The sequence below is a fragment of the Pleurodeles waltl genome, chromosome 5, assembly GCF_031143425.1.
Source record: "Pleurodeles waltl isolate 20211129_DDA chromosome 5, aPleWal1.hap1.20221129, whole genome shotgun sequence".
Classification (NCBI taxonomy): Eukaryota; Metazoa; Chordata; class Amphibia; order Caudata; family Salamandridae; genus Pleurodeles; species Pleurodeles waltl.
The window spans coordinates 835724120-835748313 of record NC_090444.1 but is presented as its reverse complement, the minus strand read 5'-3'; the positions used below and the strand labels follow the sequence as shown (position 1 = coordinate 835748313).

The 24194-nt window shown below is 40.5% G+C and overlaps 1 protein-coding gene across 1 annotated transcript; it reads left to right on the top strand.

The window, feature by feature from the left end:
• Window positions 1-3181: 3181 nt before the first annotated feature.
• LOC138297322 (protein unc-93 homolog A-like) lies at window positions 3182-21206 on the top strand. The gene is made up of 9 exons (XM_069236739.1): window positions 3182-3290; window positions 5636-5818; window positions 9390-9571; window positions 11122-11345; window positions 14318-14440; window positions 15848-16059; window positions 16865-17000; window positions 19480-19611; window positions 19773-21206. Exons 2-9 carry the CDS (start codon window positions 5729-5731, stop codon window positions 20036-20038), a joined length of 1365 nt encoding a protein of 454 aa, XP_069092840.1. The 5' UTR covers window positions 3182-3290; window positions 5636-5728; the 3' UTR covers window positions 20039-21206.
• The last annotated feature ends 2988 nt before the right edge of the window (window positions 21207-24194 follow it).

Sequence of the window (24194 nt, the reverse complement as noted above, 5' to 3'; positions counted from 1 at the left end):
TTTTGGAGGTTACATCTGGCTGAGCCCACCCACTGGTGTGGCTAAATATCCTAAACACACCCCTCTCCTGCCCTCTCCTAATCTAATCAAGGGGGCACCTAATTGTCTGGGTTTGCAGGATGTGCGGGTGCTGCTGGGTTGCTCCAAATGTCCTTTGAAGACCAGTTTGGCAGCCCTCCCCATTCCTGCCTCACCATCTGCTGAGGAGAGATCTCTTCCCATAGGCACATCTCTTTGTGTGAAGCCAGGCCACTTCACACCTCATCAAGGCAGCCTGGCCTGGCTGCCAGAGGCTGGCCAATCAGAGCACAGCAGCAAAAACAATGCAGGGCTGAAGTTGGCAACTTTTCAGGTAAAGTTTAAAACTCTTTACCTGAACAAGTTATATTAAATCCAACAACTGGAAGTTGTGGGATTTATTATAACAATTAATTTGATACCAAACTCTTTGTATCTGTTACTTAAGGGGAGTTTAAAAATTAAAATAAAGTTTCCCCATTCTAGCCTATGGAAACCATTCACTACAATGAGGGAAAAACGAAGTTTCCTGTTTTACCTCACCAGGGCTTATAAAACTATTGTTATAAGGTCCCTGCTTATAGTTACCTGGCACCCAGCCCTAGGGGCACGTAGGGCACACCTTAGGGGTGACGTATATGTAAAAATAAGGTAGTTTAAGACTTTGGAACTACTTTTAATTCCAGAGTCGAATTTGCATATAACTTTAATTTAAAAGCAGCCAGCAAGGCAGGACTGCCTTTAAAATGACACTGGGCACCTCAGCAGTGCACCTATGGGTGCACTACCTGTGCTGGGGTCCCTAAACCTACATGCCCTACCATATATTAGGGACTTATAGGTAGGTTGACTTAGCCAATTATAATTAGCCTAATTTGCATACTGATTTTACACAGAGCACAGGCCCTGGGATAGGTTAGCAGTACCCAGGGCACCATCAGAGTCAGGAAAACACCAGCAAAAAGTGGAAAATGGGGGAAAAAAGTTAGGGGGCCTCTGCAATCAGCCCTGTTCTCTCACACAGCAATATTGTTACCTGATGAGCTGGATGATGAGGACATTGCAGGACAACCAATCAACGACATATGGACGTAGTAATAGTAGAATTCATAAATTTTGAGTTTTTGTTTTATTGGACAAAGTGTGAACATGTGATTCCTTGACCAATAGGGATTTGAGACATAGTTTTAGTGGTTTTAATTTAGCAAGACTTCACTGAGAGAGGATGTCATCATTGCCCATTTTCTTGCTGGCCGAAAGGTCAATATTTTCCTTATGCATCTTGACTAGGGACGTGCTTAACTTTATTGCTTAAATACTTTGCATTTTCTGAACTTTGATCATGAATCCTGAAGCCTTGCTGATCGACTGATGTCCAGAGGACAAAGACTGACTCGGTTTGCTGATCCACATTGAGGATAGGTATTATGAATTGGACTGTTGATTATCATGCATATTTGCTTTTTCTTTCTAGGTACCAACCACATTGTTTTGATAGTGCCATTGTTAAATGCGTTTCCAAATTCATGTTACAACATTGTTTTGCATGAAGCCCAACATGCTGATGCTAATCTGGTGGTAGTTAAGGATCCTCACTAATGAAATTCTGCTAATAGGGAATAATACCTGATGAATTTCTCTGCTGAACTGGAATGTATTTAATCACTCTGACACAGTTGACTTTGTTATTAATTTTTACCATAACCTTAGAATGTGTTGTAGTTCAAGCTTTAATTAGATGAAGTTTTTTCCGCCGCTTTGAAAGTCAGTATTGTTTCTGTATGTGTTTCATTTGATTTTGAGATTAATCTACATGACCTTAGCATTGTTAATATAGGGAAATAAATATTTTAACTTTTACTAGAAAGTGTGGTTATTCATGGCTGAAAGGTCATGGTGTGTGACAATTACTGACTCTATTGATTATTAATGTTATTGATTATTGTTGATTATTGATATTGTGTATTGGTCATAGATCATTGATTTGCATGTACCGGAGTTATGATGGGAACATCTTAATTGCGAGTCAAAAGGTTAATCGACCTATTCGCGTCCCCTTGTAAGTTTACTTATTAAGGTCAGACGCGCTAAGAGGTGCACTCAGCTTCTGGGCCGCTGCAGGGGGCTAGCTTTGAGCTCTGGCCCGATTAAAGCTGGCTCACCTTCATTTCCATAGGGTCATCCTGCAAGCAGATGCCACTGCAGGAGGAGTGTTCTGCCTAAACCTGACCCCTTTAATGCCTGCCTTTTACAGAACCGCCAGGCTGAGATCTAGGGCACTCCTGTGTTAGAACCATTCTGGTCTTCATTTTCTAGCTCTGAGGTCCTGAGCTCCATCTTAATTGCCCCATGCCCTTATCAGATTTAAGTGGCGATGTGTGGACAGCTTTCTGCCACCATCCAGTGTCACAGCTCACGCATGTGGTTGGCCATGGCTGTGGTGTGCGAGTTGCATCATTTTATTTTGCCTTCTTGGCTCTGCCTCCCTAGACTTTGTCTAAAAGAAAAAAGTATTGAAGCAGTGGGAAATGAAATACTGGAACATTTCATTTGCTGGTAGAATGCTCAATGGCAATTGGTTTTGAGTTAAATGTTTCCACTCAAGTGGTGTGGTCTTACACTAAAGCTAGTAGCAGGCAATATTCGCATCTTGAGATCAAACTTAGAAAAGCACTCTCAAAGTAAGGCTTGGGAAGTCTTCAATCCAAACCCTGGTTTATCGATACCTACCTTCCAAAGAACTTTTAACAATCTTTGAAATTTGACAAATGAATAGTAAGCATTAAAGGCAGTGATAATTTGAATACAATATTTAGGAACTTGAATATATAACACCTGTTGTTCTGTAATGTCTTCATTGTTTTCATTCATTTTTTATTTATTCTGTTGTTGTGCTGTTGGACCCTATGCTAAAAATAGATGTTTGCAGTGCCTCAGGAAAAGTACTATATTTCATGTTCAAAAAAATCACTTATTATGAAATAGGAAGTTGACAGCGCATAATGTATGCAACGGATGATGAAATAAAGCCTCCAATAGAGGAACACGAATGAAGGCGTATCCATCCAACATTTTCTATTTTCAACTTGTATTTAATTTTAGGGTGTGTGCTGCATGAATTGCTATAAAGGAGGCACACTAGCATTTAGCAAGGCTGTGATTAGGACTCAGACTGTATGAACACCTTTCCTTGTCCATTCATTCTTTTTCAACTGCTCAAGACAATCATCTGATGAACTGAGAGGACTACGAAGTGGCATCTTCACAGAAATGTAAGTTCCATGTTGCTATATAACAAGATAAACTGAGTTGCATTCTCTCATAGGTAAGGCAGAGCTTTCTTCGTCATCCTATAATGAATTTGAACCTTAATCTAATTTCTCGGTTAAAGGCAATTGTCTTGTAAAATCCATAATTCTTAGAATATAGCGTGCATGGATTACAGTGCTTCTAGTCAGCTGCTCACTTGTTAGTATCAGCCAATTAAGTTTTACTAGCTATTGATTTCCAAATAACTACTCTTAGTAACTCCAGATAGTTTCCACTGAGATATTAAACCAAGAAATGCTGCATTTCATTTCACTGGGGGTCAGGTTCATAACACATATTTCCTAAAAATGTAGTATTTAGTGCATGGTGCAATTCACACAAAAAAAATTTGCAGGTGCACAAAATGGACAGAACTTGCGAACAATTAAATGTGCACATGAAATTTGACCCTGCTCCCAAGTTTGTGTTAGGTCAAAAACATGTGGCAGTTGACGATGGACGGGTACTCTCATTCATACCCGAGACAGGTACTTCCGCTGCCACGTGTTTTTCTTCTCCTGTAGGAAGCGTCCAATTCGTGGTGGTGTAGGTGGTGCCACCGCCCTACGCACCAAGTACACCGGGCGCCATTTGCGCATGCACTCTGAAAGCGCGCGCCTTTGGGAGTTTCAGAGTGCATTTACAAATTCCACACCGCCCCGTCCACGAACTTGGCACGGTGGAGAAGAAGCCCAGCCAACAGATTGTCTCACCGGTGGCACCAGCGCAAAGCATTGTTAATGAGTGGTGGCGGGAGATGAGAGATGGGGGCGCAAAGTATCCCCTCTCTGCTTTGTAGACTGCTCTACACTAATACTTATGTAAGCGTGCAATCAGTATAAAACCTGATATTTTATACAGATATATATATTAAGTCACATTGAGGAACATCCCGATACAGCGATTTGCTCCTTTCCGATGTGCAAGGGAACACGTGCAAGAGCGTTTTTTGCATTTGGTTAATTGTTTTGAATCCTAAATTGACTATCTCATAATTAAGGTGTATGCTTCTAAGTTAAATTGAAAGTTCAGATCAAAGCCATTAAAGTGCATAAGGCTAGCTTTTGGCCTGGGCTAACTGGGCCAAGGGCGCCAACTTTCATAGGGGCGCAAAGAACTGTCTGCATTTAACTCCTGCAGCCGGTAGCATCCCTCTTACTTGACTTCAAACACTGAGAAGGGACTGCTTTTAATCATTTTTACTTGCTGCAGATGCTGTTTTACACCCCATTAACCCCCATCCTTACCCTCACATCTTCCTCTCACCCTCCTGCCAACACACACCAACACCGCCATTCGCACCACCAACAACTTGCCACTAGCGTGATCGAGCTATGCTGTGAGTTATTCAGAATATTCGAGGGGAATGCCAAAAAGTTTGTGCTCAGAGGTCAGTTACTGCCTTGATGGCTGAATGACCTGTACAACTAAATTGGACCCTCCTGCTATCTTATTTAATTCAACAGCAGACAGCACATATATTTTTCCAGCGTGACACGATGTTTGCATAAACACATCAGCGTGCATTTCTTTGTACAGATCTATTCTAATTAACGTAATCGTTTTCTTTAAATTTAGGCCAAATTGTACTCACATTTTGTGTCATGGTTGCACCACTTTTGTGGCGCATCTATGATGAAAATGTTAGTAGATACTTACACACCCACGCAAGGGGTAATTTGCGCCGGCTTGTGTGGCTTTGTAAAAAAAAAATGTAACGCAATGCAGCACTTGCGTTACATTTCAATTTGGGAGGCTTTCCATGGGTGGAACATGGGCGTTCCCATGCATCCACCCATGTATTTCACACAGTCCCAGATTTACAAAGTTTGTAAACCTGGAATTGCATGAAATCGTTACACCTCCCAGAGGATGGTGTAACAAGCAGAAAAATATTTTTTTCTCCTTGTTATTTCCTCTTTCTATGTGCGCTGCTATGAAAATGACTCGAGAGATTGTTTTTGTGCAGGAAAGAATTCCTTCCTGCACAAAATATTTCTCCTTGTAGCACAGGCACCCTTGCACCACGGTGCAAGGGTGCCTGTGTTCGCGCTAGGCCCGCTGATGTGCACCAGCAGTCGATATGGTGCATTTCTGCTTTCTCCCTTTCATGCATCACAGCACAGCAATTTGCCTTGCTACACTGCATTGCGTGAAATGTTAGAAATATTGCGCTAATAATGTATCTGATAGAAAGATAGCACAAAAAACACATATTACTGTACATTTTAGTCAATGTACGATAAATGTTATCATGAAAAAGGTGAAAGAGTTTAATAACGCATATTTCTGTTCCTTTTTTACACAGTGCACTGATCATTGTGTGAGAATCAACGCCAACTCGAAGGGGCTACAAAGTAAAATATTACAGTGTACGGAGCTAATCACAGGTGAAGTGAAAATGGGACTTGGACACCTCAAAAACATCTTGATCCTTTCCTGTGGAATGTTATTTCTCTATATTGCCTATGTAGGACTTCAGATTTTGCAGGTAAATCATAAAACGTGATTCTTTCTTCTAGATGACTTTTTACATTTGTAGTAATCCAACTAAATTCTCTCTTACTTAGTCCTAAATGTACATTGACTAGTTATTCCAATAGTACACATCAGTTATCTGAGGTCCATTTGAAGCATACAAGTAGGCCACAGAAAGTTGATTCACAATACTGTGATCAAAATATCAACCTACGAATATATTGAAGCCACAACATTGATTCTGAAATGCCATGGTGGACTGAACAACAGCAAACCTACAGTTACCTTAATGATCAATTGGGAATCGATACTATGTCACAATATAGCTGTAGTTTGATATTTTGGGAGTTGCTATTATGATTTACAATCACTGCAGCTTCTGGCAAACTGGATTCAGCACAAAACTCTTTCTGAGGTTGTTGAAAGCCAGTTACGTCGTCCTACTGGTATCTGAAATATATTTTATTCAAAGTGTTTTATTTGATGTATTATTACCAGATTTTTTAATTTATTTTGCACTATTATATATTTTCTTGAGCGGTTTGAACTCTATATATATATGTATATATATATATATATATATATATATATATATATATATATTTGAACTATATATGAGCTGTTTGAAATATATTTGAACATATATATTTCGAGGACAACTTTGGTAAACCAGGCAGTTTATTCTAAATGTGTTTTTTAAAGTTTAGTTAAAGTATCTCCCATTAAACATACATTTTTATAGTCATCTCATTATTCCATCCCTCGTGAATCATCTTTGAATAGATGGTATGAGGACACCTAACATTTCCATATTTCATGTTGTTTTATGTTATGAGCGTTTGTATGGCGTTTTGACATTCTTCTCAATTTTCCTTGCAGACCAGGGACTGTGTCATCATGAAGTAGATTTTATACACTGTCTTATGAACCATCTCTAGAACTGCATTGCATATGTTGCGTAATAAGAAGGATTGTTATTTTCGTACACAACCATGAGTGGCTATGGCAAATGACAGAGTAGCAATGTTTTCTTTATAAGCTGGCGAAGTGTTATTTTTAGCGATGGAAATATGTTGCCAGAAGGCTTCACTATTTGCCTTAGAATCTCTTAGGTCAGTGGAATGCCTGTTGCCAGGCAGTTTGGGTTCATGGGCACAATGGGCACATGGTGCTGCCGGCTAAGTGGAATTCCTCAGTGGTGTTGGAAATAGTGTGCAAATAAACATGTAAAGGTTTGAGTGAAAGGGGCTTCCGACGTTGCATATACAGTTGTAAGAGCAAGTTCCAAGGGGCATGAGAGGGTTGCTGAAAGACCGAAATATCAGAGTCCCCCTCCAAACTTAGCAAGCAAAAAGCTCACAGTACCCAAACAAGCCGTCATCTCTCTGCCTATGGGCAAGGAGGACTACGGTGACATAAGCCATCCCCTTCTAAATGCAAGGTGCTAATGCCACACACGAGCTGGAGAGAACGAAGGGCATGTTGCCTATGAAAGGCAGCAATGGGTGCACAATACAGCTCACAGACACAGCCCCTGCCGCCAGCAATGGAAAGCAGAACATGGGCATACTTTTCCACCACACACCAGGCATCTCCAGAAATAATAGGACCTGGAGAGGGAAGGATACTGAGACATGATGGGGAAGATGGGCAGTTAGGGAGCACTGGATTGGTGCCACATGCAAGATAGAGTAGGACAATGCAGAGCCTGACAAGTTAGAGCAGCGACTGCATGCAAATCTAGGTGAATGTGCAGCGGTAGGCCGCACGGAGAGAAAAGTGAATTCTGGAGTAATTCTGGTGGTCCTGATAACATCAGTTTAAGCCCCTAACCACTCCATCAGGACTGGTAAATAACTTGTGATGCTAGGGTGAAGTGCAGCCTTCTGCTAGAGAGGTGCTGGAGAAGAGGCCTGCCGGATGTGCTGGTGAGGTTTGATGGCAGTGGGTTGAGGAGGGGGGCGCTAGATATTTAGGTTGGCCACGTTGCTCAAGTTGAAGTGACCTACAAGCCAGTTGTCTTGGAAGCTTCATGCCTTTGAATTAAAGAGAGGAACATTCTAAGCGGGAGAAGTAAAACACAAATATGTTTACTTTGCTACTTAAAATGACGATCTTTCCAACTGTTTTTGTCTCGGGGAGATCTAGGATTCTACATCTAAGACATATTAACATGAATGTTTTGATTTGTTCTGGGTCATCTGATACATTGAGTGAGGTAACTAACGTTTCCTCTGCTTCCTACTTTGCAAACTTGAGTTCTGCACGTGCCACGATCTGGTCATTTGTGAGAACGCACAATTGCTCTGAATTCGCCTTTAACAAGTGAAAATTAATGTAGTGCTATGTGAACACAATATCATGAATTCTGTGATCTAAAACAGTTTAATGGTTCGACTGCGTCTGTGAGGGCAGACAAGTCCCTTCAGGACCAGGAAGCCTGCACCTGGAGCTCTGAGGCCATGTAGCATTGTATTCCCCGCCTCTGACTGTGACTATGTCCTTGTGTTGGCATTACACGTGCAGGCTGCACTTTACATAATTACACAATTACACAGGAAGTTGTATCTTGCCACACCTTCCCGTTCATCTGAAAGAAGGTTTATTTCTTACAAACATGGTTTAGCACTTTCTATTTTGATAGTCTCCCAAGTTTATGGAATAAAACTCTCAATCCTTTTTAATGGCTCTAAAATTGATTCATGTGATCTATGCTTTGATACTCAAAAGACTTTGACAATACATTCTATTTAAACAGACACATACTCATGGCACATTGTTTTGATAGTCACATTAGCCATAGAAATAACACAGTGATCTCAAAGACACTTTTTGGTGGCTGACCCACAGATCAAAACACTTATTGTATCTCTAATCACAAATTAGTTGAAGTGCAGGTCGTGTTATGGATAGTGAGGACACATTTTATTTCACTAGGGCCGTGGCTTATTAACATGTTTATCGTAAGTGACTGCTGGAACCATTATAGTGCCTTTCCTCCATCATTACTCTCCTAACCTTCTCTGCAGCTTTCAGTAGAGCTGGTCATCGCACAATTCCGGAAATCTTTGCAATCACTCTGCCTCTGTCATAGTGTGTTACTCATCACCACACGACATATGTGAGAAACCCAAGACTCTATCATTGGTTGCATCCTATTTTCCATTTGCACCACTTCCAATGCAGTTTCATCTATTCCTTTGGATTCAAGATACCAACTCTATGCCAACAGTACCCTAATCTTATATTTTCCCTCATTCATCTCTGACATTTAGATGTATTCTCCACTACTGTGTGGTTCGCTGAGGTCTCAAGTCTAGCTCCTCTATAATGGCGATCATTTACTTTCCTGAGTCGCTAGAGCTTCAATGTTTTTGACTGAAAAATGACAGCTTTCAGAGCTGAACTGGACATACAGAACACAAGGCAAATTCCCAAAGGGATGGGCAAATTGTGGACTGTTTGTAGGACTGAATGGGTTGGGGGACCTTTTATTCTGTTTCAACCCCGGCAACATCAACCGATTTTCTGATACATGATTTTATTCTGCAACAAATAACGGTTTGTATGTGATCTTTCCACAGAGCAGTCTGAACCACGAAGAGAACATGGGAGTTGTCTCTTTGAGTGTGATGTTTGGAGCCTTCTGTTGCTCATGTCTGTTTCTGGGTCCTGTTGCTATGAGGAAACTTGGGTGCAAGTGGACCATTGTCATCTCTATGTGTTGCTACATCACTTACACCCTGGCCAACTTCTACCCAAAATGGTAAGCTTCATTTACTTGACTTTGTTAAATTGTGGACTAGGGATTTCAATGCTGTATAAAAAATATTTTGAGATAATTAACCAAGCTGCCACAACAAAATCCAGCACTGGAAGAAAATTGTGTGAGGTAATTTAGGCCTGTACTTCAAAGTGGTTGAACGCTTGGATCGATAAAATGGATATTTAAATTAGGAGCACGTCACCTTCCTGCTTCTTGCGTTTGCTCCATAATCAGAAACTGTCCCAATAGGTCTGGCTAAACTCAGAAACCAGCTGTCAAAAAGCTTTGTGCATGCATCAGTTTTGGTAAAAGTGTTATTTATGTTTGGCCTTCGGAATTTCTGTTGTTCTTTCTGCACATTATCTGATGATCACTTTCGTTCTCCTGTCCACAATCTTACCTTTGCAAATGAGCTCTTGTGAGTTGAGATAAAGCTTTTCCTTTTATTTCAAAGGGACTTTTTTCAGGTACTCCATGCATTGGATTTATTTTTACCATGAACTGTACAATGAGTAAGAGCCTCAAAAAGAACTCTGGAGGGATCAGTTAAAAGGTTTTGTCCACCATCAGTGCACCTCCTTAAATAAATGGTGCAGCCCAAGCTAATCTTTTACGAGGAATCATGTATCCTCTGAGAGATCAACCATATACCCTGGCTTCCCTGCTTTACAGGATGGGTTCAGAAATAAATCTTCTCCATGAAGATATAACTACTCCCTCCAGTTCCCAGACCTTCTGCAGGTTTTAATAAATAATGCGCTTTCTCCAGAATCAAATCGATGCTGCAAGTTTTCATATTGCTGATACGTGGTCCCTGTGGAGATCTCGGTTCAAGCCTTGTTGATGTGTGTGCTCCAAGGCACCTCCTTTGGACTTCTAACCAGAACACTTTCTAGCACCATCACAGAGCTGTCTCTGCAGCACCTGCTACCTGCCGTAAACCCTCTGGATTCAGTGAAAACACTCAGTTTTGACCTGCTCCAATGAAAGGCTTACCAGCCTCGTGGGTGCAGGCTTGCCAACTGCATCTAGCTCCGCTTGGGCACTGTCAAGTTTGCCCTCAAGTACGCAGCCCAATAACTTTCCTCCTTGTGGGTGTCATTCCTGGCCACACTCGCCATAATTTTGTGCTATACAAATACAGTGCTCTGCTTTCACTTTTCGTCTTACTCTTTTTATTTCACACCTTTCTTCTAATTCGGAAATAAAATAATTTATGAATGAAAACCAAAGCAAGAGAACAGAGAATCAGACTGAACACAGGGGTCTCGATTAATTTTGCCTTTGACTATCTTATAAGATATGATACCTAATGAATCATTCCTCAAAAGTTCCAAGTACTACAAGATGCATAATGTGTTCAAGAGCAATCGAAAACTGAAAAAAATGATCTTTGAGATACAACAAAGAGAGTGTATAGACTAGTACTAATGATATCCCGATTTTGGACTGTGAGCTTAGCAGCATAACAATAACAATGCAAAACAATAAATATCTGTTTAATCTCACTGTCAAGCCAATGAACTCAAGCAGGCATTTTTATTTTGCAGGTACACTCTGATCATCTCCTCTGTGCTTCTGGGCTTAGGGGGAGGAGTCCTCTGGGCAGCCAAAAGTACTTACATAACAGTGAGTGGAAGCAAGTACGCAGTGTTGGCACAAAGAGCAGCAGAAGATGTTATCAACGAATACTTTGGAACATTCTTCCTTATTCTACAGACATGCCGCATTTGGGGAAACCTTATTTCTTCCTTGATTCTGGACTTTTCCAAAGGTAAAGTAATACGAAATAACAGACAACAACATTTTGTAGCAGCGAATACTAGGCTTCCAAAAACGTGCAAACGATTTGGTTGAGAAATGTGGTGCAGATATGGTGCAAGGTTTTCCATATATATATATGTATATATATATATATACATATATATTGTACCACTCTACCATCACCCAACCTCAAACCCTCAAATTACCCTTAGCACCCGTTGCCTCTACGCTTATCCCCAACAAAATCAGAAAATTATTCTTACCACCCTTTGCCACTACTCACCGCTAAAGGAGTTAACATGGGAAATAAATTTTTTGGAAGCTCCCGCCCTGCTTTTTGAGGTTCCTGCTTGACAAATTGGTGTATAACTTTTCATAAAGGATCCGAGGAAGGTGAATCTTTTTTTAAAAAAAATTCTCGAAGATTAGCACACACCACCAAAGTTATTAGCAAAACAAAAAATGCTCTTTCTATGGTAACTCTGACCTAACACTCACTCTCTCTCCCCCTCTCTCTCTCTCTCCCTCTCTCTCTCTCTCTCTCTCTCTCTATATATATATATATATATATATATATATATATATATATATATATAGTTCAGAGTTCCTTGAAAAAAGCAAAGGTTAAAGTAACATTATAGTTAGGTAAAAATTTCAGTGACAATGTAACATGTAAAACTCAAACAATGTGCGTCTGAGCCCAGGCCCAGTGGCCAACCCCCGGCAGACAGACAGCCTCTCTAGACAGCCTCCCATGCACGGCCTTAGGCTGTGCACAGCTTAGCGATGGCCGCAGCCTTGCCCTTCACCAACACATCGGTGCAGCCCCTCTTCCAAAACGTCTTCAGACTGTGGGCCCCCATCGCGAAGCCTTTTATTTTTTAAAGGGGAGAGGAGCAGACAACCCCATTCCCAAGCCACTTTAGGCCCCGGGGATCCCATTCCCCAAGGCCTTTTATTAATTAAGTGGAGGGATGCACAGCCTCTTTTCCTGAGCCAGTAGTGAACCTGGGTTCCCATCCCCTCTGGCTGAAAAGATACTTCTAAAGGGAAAGTGGGGTGCACAGCAGGTGGTTAGCCAGAGAGCCTGGCTAGCCCCCCACCCCAGGAAGCCAACCACACGCTGCAACTGGCCTTCTACCATGCATGGCCCCTTCCCCTTAACCACAAGGGGCCTGGGGACGCCATCAGGGCCTTAAAGAGAAGGGGGGAGCAAGGTTCCCCTCCCCAAACCAATAGTGGCCCTTGGCATCCCATCCTGGGTGCTGCAGGAGCATGTATGTCTCCCATCTGTGATGGGTGTTTCACTGCTGGCAAGACCGTGAGCAGGGAAATAAAAGTCTGCTACTACCCGGAAGGAGCAACTTTCAACTTCCCACCAAGTGAAAGCAGATATGCCTTCCCTGCCCATATTCCTATGGGTGGTGAAGGCATGTCTGCTGCAACCGGACAGGAGCTTAAAAATTGTTTCTGCCAGGTGGGAGCGGACATATGTTTCTTTAACCATGCTAATGAAGACAGAAAAACAACTGTGTCAGGGATAGGCTCCCCGGGGACACAATATTTGAGCCAGTCTTGGATGAAGGGGTCTCTGGGGCATTTTCAGGCTCAGGGAGGGGTGGTGTATGCCCCCCATCCCTTGTTGATGGGGTTCTGCAGAGCCTATTAAGGTACTGGGAGAGGGGTCGCACCGCCCTTCCACTTATTTTAAACCATGGCCCTGGAGGTTGGGGTCCCTTAGGCTTGGGAAGGAGGCTAAGCGCTTTCCTCCCCAAAAGCAGTATTTTGCAGCACCCACTGGGCTGTGGCCCACACTCTTGTGTTTCCCAGTAACAGCGTAGGAGGCTGTACTTAAAAAAAAAAATGCTGTGGATTTGAGGATCCTCTGAAAATTCACTACAAAATGTTTTAAAAAAATATTTTTTTTGGCCTGGAGAATCAGAGTATCCTTGCTCTGCCCCCTTATTTATTTTTTAACCTTTTTCTAAGGACTAGATCCTGAGGCCCGAGTCCTAACGTGGCTTCCGCCACATCCTTTTTGATGTGGTGGCAGTCAATCACAAATCACCATGACATCTGAAGGCCCTGCAGATCCTCTGTGGCGTGAAATACACAATTATTTTGAGCTTTCATTGTTCAACAACTACTGAATGGATTTACTCCAAATCTAAAAATAACTTCTTTCTGGACCAAAATCGAACTTTCCCCTAAATTTGCTGTGAATGTGTTCAGTCATTTGGACTGTAGCTGTGTCTTAGGTTCCTATCTATCTATCTATCTATCTATCTATCTATCTATCTATCTATCTATCTATCTTTCATTATCTGTTTATATCTTAATATCTTCTTCTCGCTATCTCTCTCTATATCTCTTCCCTCTCTATAAATACATATATACTTATATGTATATATATATATATATATATATATATATATATATATATATATATATATATATATATATATATATATATAAATATATTTATAAGATAGATAGATAGATAGATAGATAGATAGATAGATAGATAGATAGATAGATAGATAGATAGATTATGCACTTTCCATGCATTGTAAAGGCACCTGGGAGGTAATGCGGCACTGTAAAGGATGTGTGGTAAAGGCTTTTCTCCTTCTACAATGCACCATCTTCAAATACAAAGCTCCTTTTTACTTTCAGTAAAGGTGTAATGTCTAACTGACTTATGTTTATGCATCATTTTCTAAATCATATACCAGCTCAAACTCATTTTTTATCTACTTAAGTTAATGACAGAATGTATTCTGTCTAAGCAGTTGGAATCTATCTGCATATTCCGGTTTTGTTGCTAATCATCTAAAGGCTCCGTTGACATTACTGTGTTTGAGGATAAGAAGGTACCAATCAGGAATGATAGCCTCAAAAGCGCACTAACAACTGACTTTTAGATAAGCCTTTTGTCATATGAATATGTATTCTAATAAATGTATGCCGTTTGCTTTTTAGGGCAAAGAATTAACTTTTTGAATAGCAGCTACTGTGGCGCAAATGACTGTCCAGGCTTGGAAGTTATAAAATCACCTCGTCCATCTCCCACTGTCATCTACACTCTGTTGGGCTCATACACAGGTATGTTTAGAGACCAATGGCCATTTTGAATGTGTGTGTGTACATAAAGGAAAATAAATAGATGCAATGAGTGTTTTTGTGTTCAAAAATGCTTTATTAAACGAATAACAAATATCTAGTTGTCATCAATCAAGTTAATTTAATAAATCATGAAAAACATATATGAATTAGTTTCAACCAAGAATAAACGTTATGCAGTACAAATAACAGAGTGATACAATTTAAGTATAACATTCAGCAGGACAACAATGCTGTTGTGAAATATAGATTTAAAACTAGAATATATATATATATATATATATATATATATATATATATATATATATATATATGTCTTATATCTCCAAGGCAAAAAAACCGCTGTACACCCATCTCATGATAATTAAACAGCCTTTAATCCACGCCAACAAACACCAATGATGGATAATTGCACATTTCTCTATTATATTATGCATTATTGGATGATTATTGTTCTTGGTACTAGTAATATGTCATTACAGCATACATCTGCTATCATTTATATTGTTTGCAGTATATGGTTCAATTTTTTCACTTTTCAATTGTTTAAACTAGGTATCCCAAGATGCCTCGTTATGGGAAGATTATGTAGTAGTATTTAATGAACATTAACAAAGGACTCACCAGCCGTGACCAAGACTCTTCAGAGTTGAAACGCGTTGGTGTTTGTTATCATGAATTAAAGGCTGTTTGATTATCAGGAGATCGGTGTGCAGTGGTTTATTTTTGCCTTGGATTTCTATCTATCTATCTGAGATACAGACAAAAACTTAAGTAAAATAAGTCGAGGTTTGATGCCTGAAATTTAGATGAGGAATGAACTACATCCGTTTTATGGCTAGTGGTAATATTATTTCGGTATCTCCATTGCCTCATGGACCGATTGAAAGAGACCAATATTAAAGTTAAATAGTTGAGGAGGTATAAAATATATCTGAAAATGAAACTGGGGACACAGTGTGGCATTGGGACTGAAAGCGTAGCTTAATTTGAGCCAAAGGAATATAGACAGGAGATGAAAGTATGGAAAACTCAATTTTCCCAGCTTGGAATGCTTGGTGATATTAATCATCAATGTTATCATGTGTAAAAGGTATTGTTCATATGTGAGGTATGATACACGTTGGCAGCAATAAATATGCTCTGAAAATCACCGCCTGTCTCTGAAATCATGTCTGTATGTGTAGTTTATGTTGGAGCTGAATCGAAGTAGCGTCCCCTCTAAAAAGGAAAAATATATATTTCTTTATCTCCGCTTCTTGAGACTGGTTCCAGTCAGAGGTTGAAGCATAATAAACCGACAATAATGTTCTTTGAAAGTGCAGCACTCAAGTATGGGCATGTTTCACACCACCTGCCTCACCTCACTTGTTTCTGCCTCTCTTACAGGCTGCGGAGTTCTGGGTGTCACACTCATTATCTTCTTTTTGGATCGAGTCGATAACAAAGAAGGGCAGGAACTGGAAGAGAACGCACAGTCCTTCTTCTCAACCTTCTTATCTACCTTCAAACAGCTTGGTGATAAACGCCAGTGGCTTCTCATCCCGCTTACAATGTTTAGTGGGCTTGAGCAGGGATTCCTCACCAGTGACTATACAAAGGTCAGTTTCAGTATATGTTGAGTGGCATTAGCTTTCATTTTTCAGCATCTTCTCTTTATGAAGACCTATTGCAAGCCTCACTGAGGCAAACTCCTGGAGTACTAAACCATCACCGCCTAATTAAGACGTGTTACTCTCTGTTTCTCAAATTCTGCTAATCAACTGCACTTTATACATGCATTGCAGTTTTTGAATGTATTAAATGTTGGCACTTAATATAATTAACATATATTATCTAACACGTTTTCAATACCACAGTTTTATTGTGAGAATACAGTGTTACAGAAACAAATGAATTTGTTTCTATTGGCGAGTGGAGCCAGGATTACATCAATATTTAACAAGGGTGTAGAGTAAAATTCTCCCATTCCAAATCATGTGATGAAGGAATGGAAATGTACCCTCGCACAGGGTTTTTGCTATATCTTTACTAAGCTGAGGAGCACACAAATATCTGAGAATCAGATCCCTGGCTAGGAAATATTAAATAGCTGTGCTGCATCTGTTCACTATGTAATGCTGGGATATGATTGCACCGCACAGCATGCATGCATCGTTTCAAAGAGTTGTGGTGTGAGAGTTAGCTTGAACAACACTTCCACCCTCTCTCACCTGTATTAGAATCAGCAGCACAGCAGATCTGGTGCCAGGTACTTTTTTACATGCTTGTAGATCAAGGTTTTGTGTATTGCTTTTAAATGAGGATAGTGGTTTGTACCAGAAAATATAATTGTGCAGCAGAGTATTATTTGGCCAATGTTAAGATCTGCGTAGGTATTAATCTGTTTGTCTGTTTGCCATTTAGTCGTATGTAACCTGTGTCCTGGGAGTGAAGTTTGTGGGATATGTGATTATCTGCTTTGGAGCATCCAACGCAATCTGCTGTCTGCTGGTTGGGAAGATGTCCCGGTATACAGGCAGGATACTTCTCTTTGTGTTGGGTAAGTTATTTCTCTGATGTAAACATTGACCAGATATTTCTGGGCAAATTAGCATAGCTATTGAAGATCAGCCATAGTCTTCACCCCAACATTCATATGCAGGATATAGGAGTTACAGGCTTCAATCAATTCTCACAAAATGATGCGCTCAGAATCTGCCCACAGTCTGCCTCTATGAGGTGCCCCAGAGCCATATTATGTACTATTCAAAGGATCAAGTCGAGCTAGGTTTTTCTATAGAGGTTAGTGTGTGTTTTTTTTTTAATATAGTATAAAGTGGGAGGGAGAGGAGCCGCTTCGGAGATACACGCGGGTTCACAGCGTCCACCCACTATTTTTTAAGTTGGACACTGTACACACTGCCAAGTAGTTGTGCTGCAAAATAATATGCTGAACGTGTCTCAGTGCCATGTTTAACCACTGCGACACATTCAGCAGCACCTGCCCTTTCCTGTTCCTTCTGAGCATTAACGTGCAGGCGGCCCTGAGGGGGCTTTTTTAAAAACAATTCGAGCTAGGGCAAAACCCAAGGCCAAAGTTAAGTGGCCATTAGGCTTCCTTTTGTTCTCACTGGAACTATCCGGAGCCTCACACCTACCCGCAAATGCAATGGAGGTCAAACAAAGGCACATGGATTGTGGTCACTTTGCAGGTACTTTAGAGAGGCATGGTTTTGGCTTTGGTCATTCCCTGGATATAAGAGCTATGCGTGCACAGCAAGAATGTCAGATATTCTGATCTGTTCCTGTATTTACACAAATAGCAATTTAAATATCACTATTTTGTTTTATTTCCTTTATAGTGCTACTTATTCCAGTGCAGGGTGTCAGAGTGTTTTACATCACAGGAACACATTATACATTGACAATCAATCATAAAATTTTAATCTTTGTACAGTACGTGTTACATAGGATAGTGAGGGTTACAAGTGTAGGAGTCACCTGTTTTTTTCATATCTCACCATGGTATTTATTAAAAAGGATTACAATTTGTGAACTGCAAGCAAAAAAGGATCTCTATTTTTAAAAGCAGCAGCACACATATCTACATAAAATAAAAATCTGTCATGATGTTCTTTGCTGGAGACACAACTGTTTATGCTACTTTGATTCAAAACTGGGACTAGACACAACACACATCTGCCCAGCAAATGTGTTAAGCACCAGAGTTATTTTACCATTATTATTATTCCCTGAGATTTACAAGGCATACAAACCTCTCTGCAGCAGGTGCCTTAACCCCATAACATTTTTAAAAATACAGTATTTGCAACCTATTGAGCAGAACAGACTAATTGCCAAGTTCTCCTTGTGTCAATTTCTTTGTGGCATAGATTTTAAAAAGTAAATGTTGAAGTTGAAGCCCAAATTCTGCATCAAGTTGTGTCACTTTTTCACACAATCCCAACTCAAAATCTCATTTGTTAAATTTGCTCAAATGTACTCCTTATAGGCATGCTAAACATATTTGTGAGGTCTTCAGATCAGATGTCACTTCTTGTGATGTCACTTCCTGTGAGGTTATGGGTTGTAATGCCACTTCCTGTGATGCCACTTGAAATGTCACTCGCGATGATGTCACATGCTGTAACATCACACGCCGTGATGTCACTTGTAAACTGTCTAACTTGGTTAGTCCCCTCACTTCTTTTTTTAGGACTTATGCCCTGATTGTGTTCTTCAGCTACAAAATAATAAAATAGGATGGCATTCTGTGTAAAAGGACAAAGAACGAATTGGGGTTCAAGCATTTCTGTGCAGTGTTATTTCATTAATGTTTTTGACGCAGTGTACCTCATTTACAAATAATAATTTGTTACTTATGAGTGTTTTATTTGTTGACTCTGATGACGATCACAGCACAAAAGTAATCTGGGTTCAGAGTCTATTGAGTAGTGATTTCACAGGCAATAATGATGATGGCTTGGCTGTGAATAGCGGTGCTTCACTCATGGGAGATTTGTTAGGTGAACATCAAGCCAAGATAACCAGGATACCAATAACTGAGGAAGAAGTGGTGAAACATAATGAGATGTCTGGCCGATCTCCGGCGCTGTCTCGCTCTGTTTTCAAATCTTTCTTTTTCTTTTTTTGCTCCCACTAACTCCTTTCCCCTTCTCTTCCTTTCTCCCCTCTCTTCTTTGGATTCATTCTAGCTTTCGTTCACCCTTTTTCTCTTTCTCTCTCACTGTTACGTCCTATCTGTCTTTCTCTTTCACATTCTGTCTCCTTCACTCACTCTCTTTGTCTTCTTCTCTCTGTCTCTCTACACTATTTTCGTTCACTTGGACACGTATAGTATCTTTTCACTTTTGACTTCTTCTCTGTATTATTGGTTGTAGAGTAGTTTAAGTAATGTATCCTTGATTTTCTGCCACTCCCTCTACTGAAGTGAGCATATTGTGTTTTTGAATACTGTGTACACAAACTCACCCTGCTCTTCAGAGAAGCTTATAAATGCTGTTCCTTTTCCCTTTTAGGCGCAGCTGTACAAATAAGCTGCATTATTACACTGCTGCTTTGGAAAACCAACGAGCACCAGTTTGCAGTATTCTTCGTGATTTCCGGCCTTTGGGGAGTTGCTGATGCTGTCTGGCAGGCGCGGACAAGTGGTGAGTCCCAAAGAAGTCTTTTTATGCAACCTGAAGGAGCACCTACACGCCACCCCCCGCACAGCTGAAAAACAATCAAAGAACACATTACAAAAACTGTATTTAAAAAAAATGCAATTGTTTGCAAACCATATTTTAACGTATATTTTCATCTTTTCTAGCTCTCTATGGTGTCTTATTTGAAAAGAACAAGGCAGCCGCTTTCTCAAACTGTTGCCTTTGGGAGTCAGTAGGTTTCGTTGCTGCCTTTGGATATGGTTCCTACTTGTGTGTCCGTGTGAAGCTCTACATACTCCTGTGTGTACTGGTGCTTGCAATGCTGCTCTATGGAGTCGTTGAATTCCTGGAACTGAAGAAACCACCAATCAGTTCTGCTGCCGAAAACAGCGAACACAATGTTACCACAGTTGAGAGCCCTCGTACGTGATTAATGCCACGAACTAAAACAGACATTTATTCAGATATTTATTTTGCATTATCTAAGTATTTCAATTAACTTATTCGAGACTTTAAGGGAAAACACGGTATGTGTGTCCATACTTTAGAACTACCTTAGCATATTTCAAACCCTTCAGATAGTGCTGGCAGAAGCATTAAGTATAATAATGTACATCAGTCACAAAAAGCAGTCTACAAATGTCCCTTTTTGCTAGAGTGCAGATAGGTTTGAGGGTTAGGGAGGAAATCCAAAGGATTGCAGAGCTGTGACTGTATCCAGGGTTGTGAGAATTACATGTGATCGGTTGCCACGTTATTCCACTTACCTTTTTTAACTTGAAGGACCAGGTTGTCCAAGATGGTGGGACTCCATTGTCTTTTCCCAGTGGTTCCTTTCTTTCTATAGTGGCATTTGCTAAAGCCACACTCATACTGTTGTAATCCAGATAACTTTTTTTTTTTTTTTAGTTTTCCTACATCTTATCGATGGCCGTTTTTAGATTTGTGTGTTTTTTGTTCTCTCAAGTTATCTGTTTTATATGTAAGGTTAAAAGCATGGAGTGTGAAGTGCATATGTTGTTAAAAGCTTGGTCAGCTTCACAAAGTTGGTGAACCTTTTAGAAAAAAAGAGCAAAAAATGAACTTTGCGTGACGGAGATAATGTTTCAGCTCAAGGCCATGACAGCGCTGCAGAGCAATCTCTTCGTATCTCTTTTGGATCCCAACATACTTCCACTCCCTACTGTTGGAAGGTTCAGGGTGGAAATTCTAGTAACTTACAAAGTGAAACAGTTATTGTGTTTCTGTGCTGCTACACAGACGTAGAGCCACCCATGGGTGACATCAGAGAAAACAATTCTAGAGCCTGAAGTCCCATTTGTCTTGGGAAGGATATCTGGCTGCAGGAAATATGTTTGGGTGAAGTTAAACTTTGCTTGTGTTCACCAATGGTGACATTTCCTTACTGAGCCAATGTCACTGTGTGAGTTTTCATTTCTTCGTAGCTCAAAGATATTTGGAAGCAGACAAATGTTTAGTATTGAAAATCTAGTGTAACAGTTTGCCTTTGCTATTACCTAATTTGTGCAAACGGAGCTTGTATATATTTGTTTATGTATTTATTGCCCACGACGAATTAAATAAATCATTTTTACAAATCTTGTTGATGAGTCATTTGAAACCACAAATGTACAAAAATAATAGTTTTTATATTCTACCTGTCCATCATCTCAGAATAATAAGAATTTATGACGGCAATATCTTTTGAAAAACGGACTGTTTTTTTAAATTCAGAGATCCAGGTGGCAGGATTCCTCTATCAATTGTAGCCTATGCGGACAGGGACCTACCTGCCTGTATTGAGGTTAACCTACGTCCCTTTGCGTAATTGTGTATGATAAAAGGAAATTACATTTTTGACCTTTGCATTAGCTCAATTATGAAAATGAATTTAGGAGCTGTTGAATCTAGTGTGTCACACAAGAAAAAAAGGCCATTAAATTGCACTACATTATACAACACATTTAGAAAACAAACAGCACTAAGGACAGAAAGCTTCTTGAGTCGTCATGCAAATGCCCTGGTTACTTACTGGTAATGGTCCGATTCCAAGTCGTCCCCAGTACAGCCCTTACCTGCAAGATTCCATCTCCGTTCTGCAGAACCCTAGCTGATCTGAAAATCCTCCAGATGTGGCTGCTGTTACACAGAAGTCAGTAGAAAAGGGAGGGTCACTGACATCACTTCCTGACCATTTCAAAGGGTAACTACAAAAACAAGCCTCCATAATATAATCAATCCCATCTCCCTACTACAGGACTGTATCAGGGAAGTCTTTGACTCGTAGTAATGAAGATTACCGGTAAGTACCCACAACATTACCTCCTCGTCCATCTTCCCTAATACAGTTCTTACCTTGAGATAATACTAAGCGAATGAAGATTAATTATGTGTAGCAAACAGCCACACCAATACCTGATGTAAGAAAAATGCTATTTTTAATGCAGGATAACATCTCCACAAAGAACAAAACGTGCAAATTATGAGTAGGTGACAGCAGACAATACACAATCACCGAAAGAAGTAGAAAGAAAAACCCTCTCCTCACTGAACTTGAAAATGAGAAAGGAAAATATGTGGAGATTGTCATGTGGCAGCACAGCAAATGTCCCACAAAGATTCTCCCCTAAAAGTGGCCCGTAAGACTAACAAACCCCAATTGGACCCACCTTCAACAGTTGAAGGGAGAGGAAATTGGGCCAACTCATAACACATAATAATGGATTTAATTCATCTAGAACGGATCGATGTTGAGGAACGAGAACCTTTATTCCGTAACCCATAGGTCACAAATAATGCGTTGCATTTTCAAAATGCAGCAATTCTATGCAAATAAGGGGATAAGGCTCTATGTAAGTCTAAAGTATGAAGTCTCGGCGTTGCCAAGCCATCATGGTCTTAATCCACTTTTGCTCCGCTGCATTTCAGAGTGTAATAGACCTTAAGAAAATTACAGAGGGCCTACTCTGGTCAACACACGAGTTAGAAAACAAACGTGCATAAGTCTATATTTTACGTGAAAAGTACAGGCCTCAGTTTGAACATAATGGTCAATAAGGAATGCAGGGACAGAAAGGAGAATGAGGAGAGAGGCCAGGTGCAGGGTAGAGCAGTTATGATTCAGCCTAGCATACCACACATAACTTAGAAGGACGCACATACACAAGGGAGAGTTTGAGCTACTTTCCGATAGCAGGAAAGGAGAAGGGGAGATCACGACAGACTTGAAAGGGACATGGCGTTAGATGTTTGTTTTCAAAGGCTGGCAGAAGGGAGGTGACACGCCGTAAAACTTTTGGAGTCTTGTAGACGTGTAGGGGGAACATATTGGTAGAGGTCACGGGGCAGGATGGAAAGACATTGTGTATGTGAGATACTATGTATGTAGTAAATCTGCTAGGACTGTAACAAGCAGTCTGATAATGCTCAAAGAATTATTGGTTTTATTAATTGTAAGTGGGTGGGTTTTAAGCGCCCACTGAAGGTATAAAAATCACAGTGTGTAAGAGCTGAGTTGAATGTGGCTTCAGTTGCAGAACTGTGCTGTCCTCATGGCCGTATTGTATTTTGTTTTATTTTGTTTATATTAATACTCAATTATTACTAGAATTGTGTCACTTCTTTATTATTAATAAGAAATTCAATTACATTTGGCTAGCCAGCCAGGAGCCAATCACTTCCTTCCCTGGACCAGCAGGTAAAGGAGACATCACCTGTGACGCTTGAACAGAATAATGCACGCATACCAGGTGATGATTACACCTGTCTCTTCAAGCGGACGGGTGAGGTTCCAGAGGCTGCTGTCCTAAAAGTGTAAGGGGGGGTCTGGCTTAGAACTGTGATAGATGAAAGTGCATAATTCTGTGGTAATTGTAGTATGGGGACGTAAATGCATGCGGGATTTGTATGGGTTTGTTGAAATATAATGTTGATATGAAATGTGGTATCCTGGCCAGGCCGGAAGACTAGCTAGTAGGGATTCCCTTTTGTAATAGAAAGGAGAGAATGAGTATTAGTGGATAACTCAGGGGACAGCCCCTGGAAGACACATTAGTGTATAACCTAGGAGGATAGTTCTTAGAAGACACCTTAAGTGTATTAGCGGGATCCTTTGGGAGTAGCTCCTAGAAGACACCTTAAGTGTATTAGTGGGATCCTAGGAGAGTAGCTCCTAGAAGACACACTAGGTGTATTTGTGGATAACCTAGGGAATAGCCCTGGAAGACACACTAGGTGTATTTGTGGATAACCTAGGGAATAGCCCTAGAAGACACAGTAGGTGTATTTGTGGATAACCTAAGGAATAGCCCTGTAAGACACACTAGGTGTATTTGTGGATAACCTAGGGAATAGCGCTAGAAGACACACTAGCTGTATTAGTGGATAACCTAGGGGACAGCCCCTGGAAGACACACTAGGTGTATAACCTAGGAGGATAGTTCCTAGAAGACACCTTAAGTGTATTAGCGGGATCCTAGGAGAGTAGCTCCTAGAAGACACCTTAAGTGTATTAGTGGGATCCTAGGAGAGTAGCTCCTAGAAGACGCACTGGGTGTATTTTGTGGATAACCTAGGGAATAGCCCTA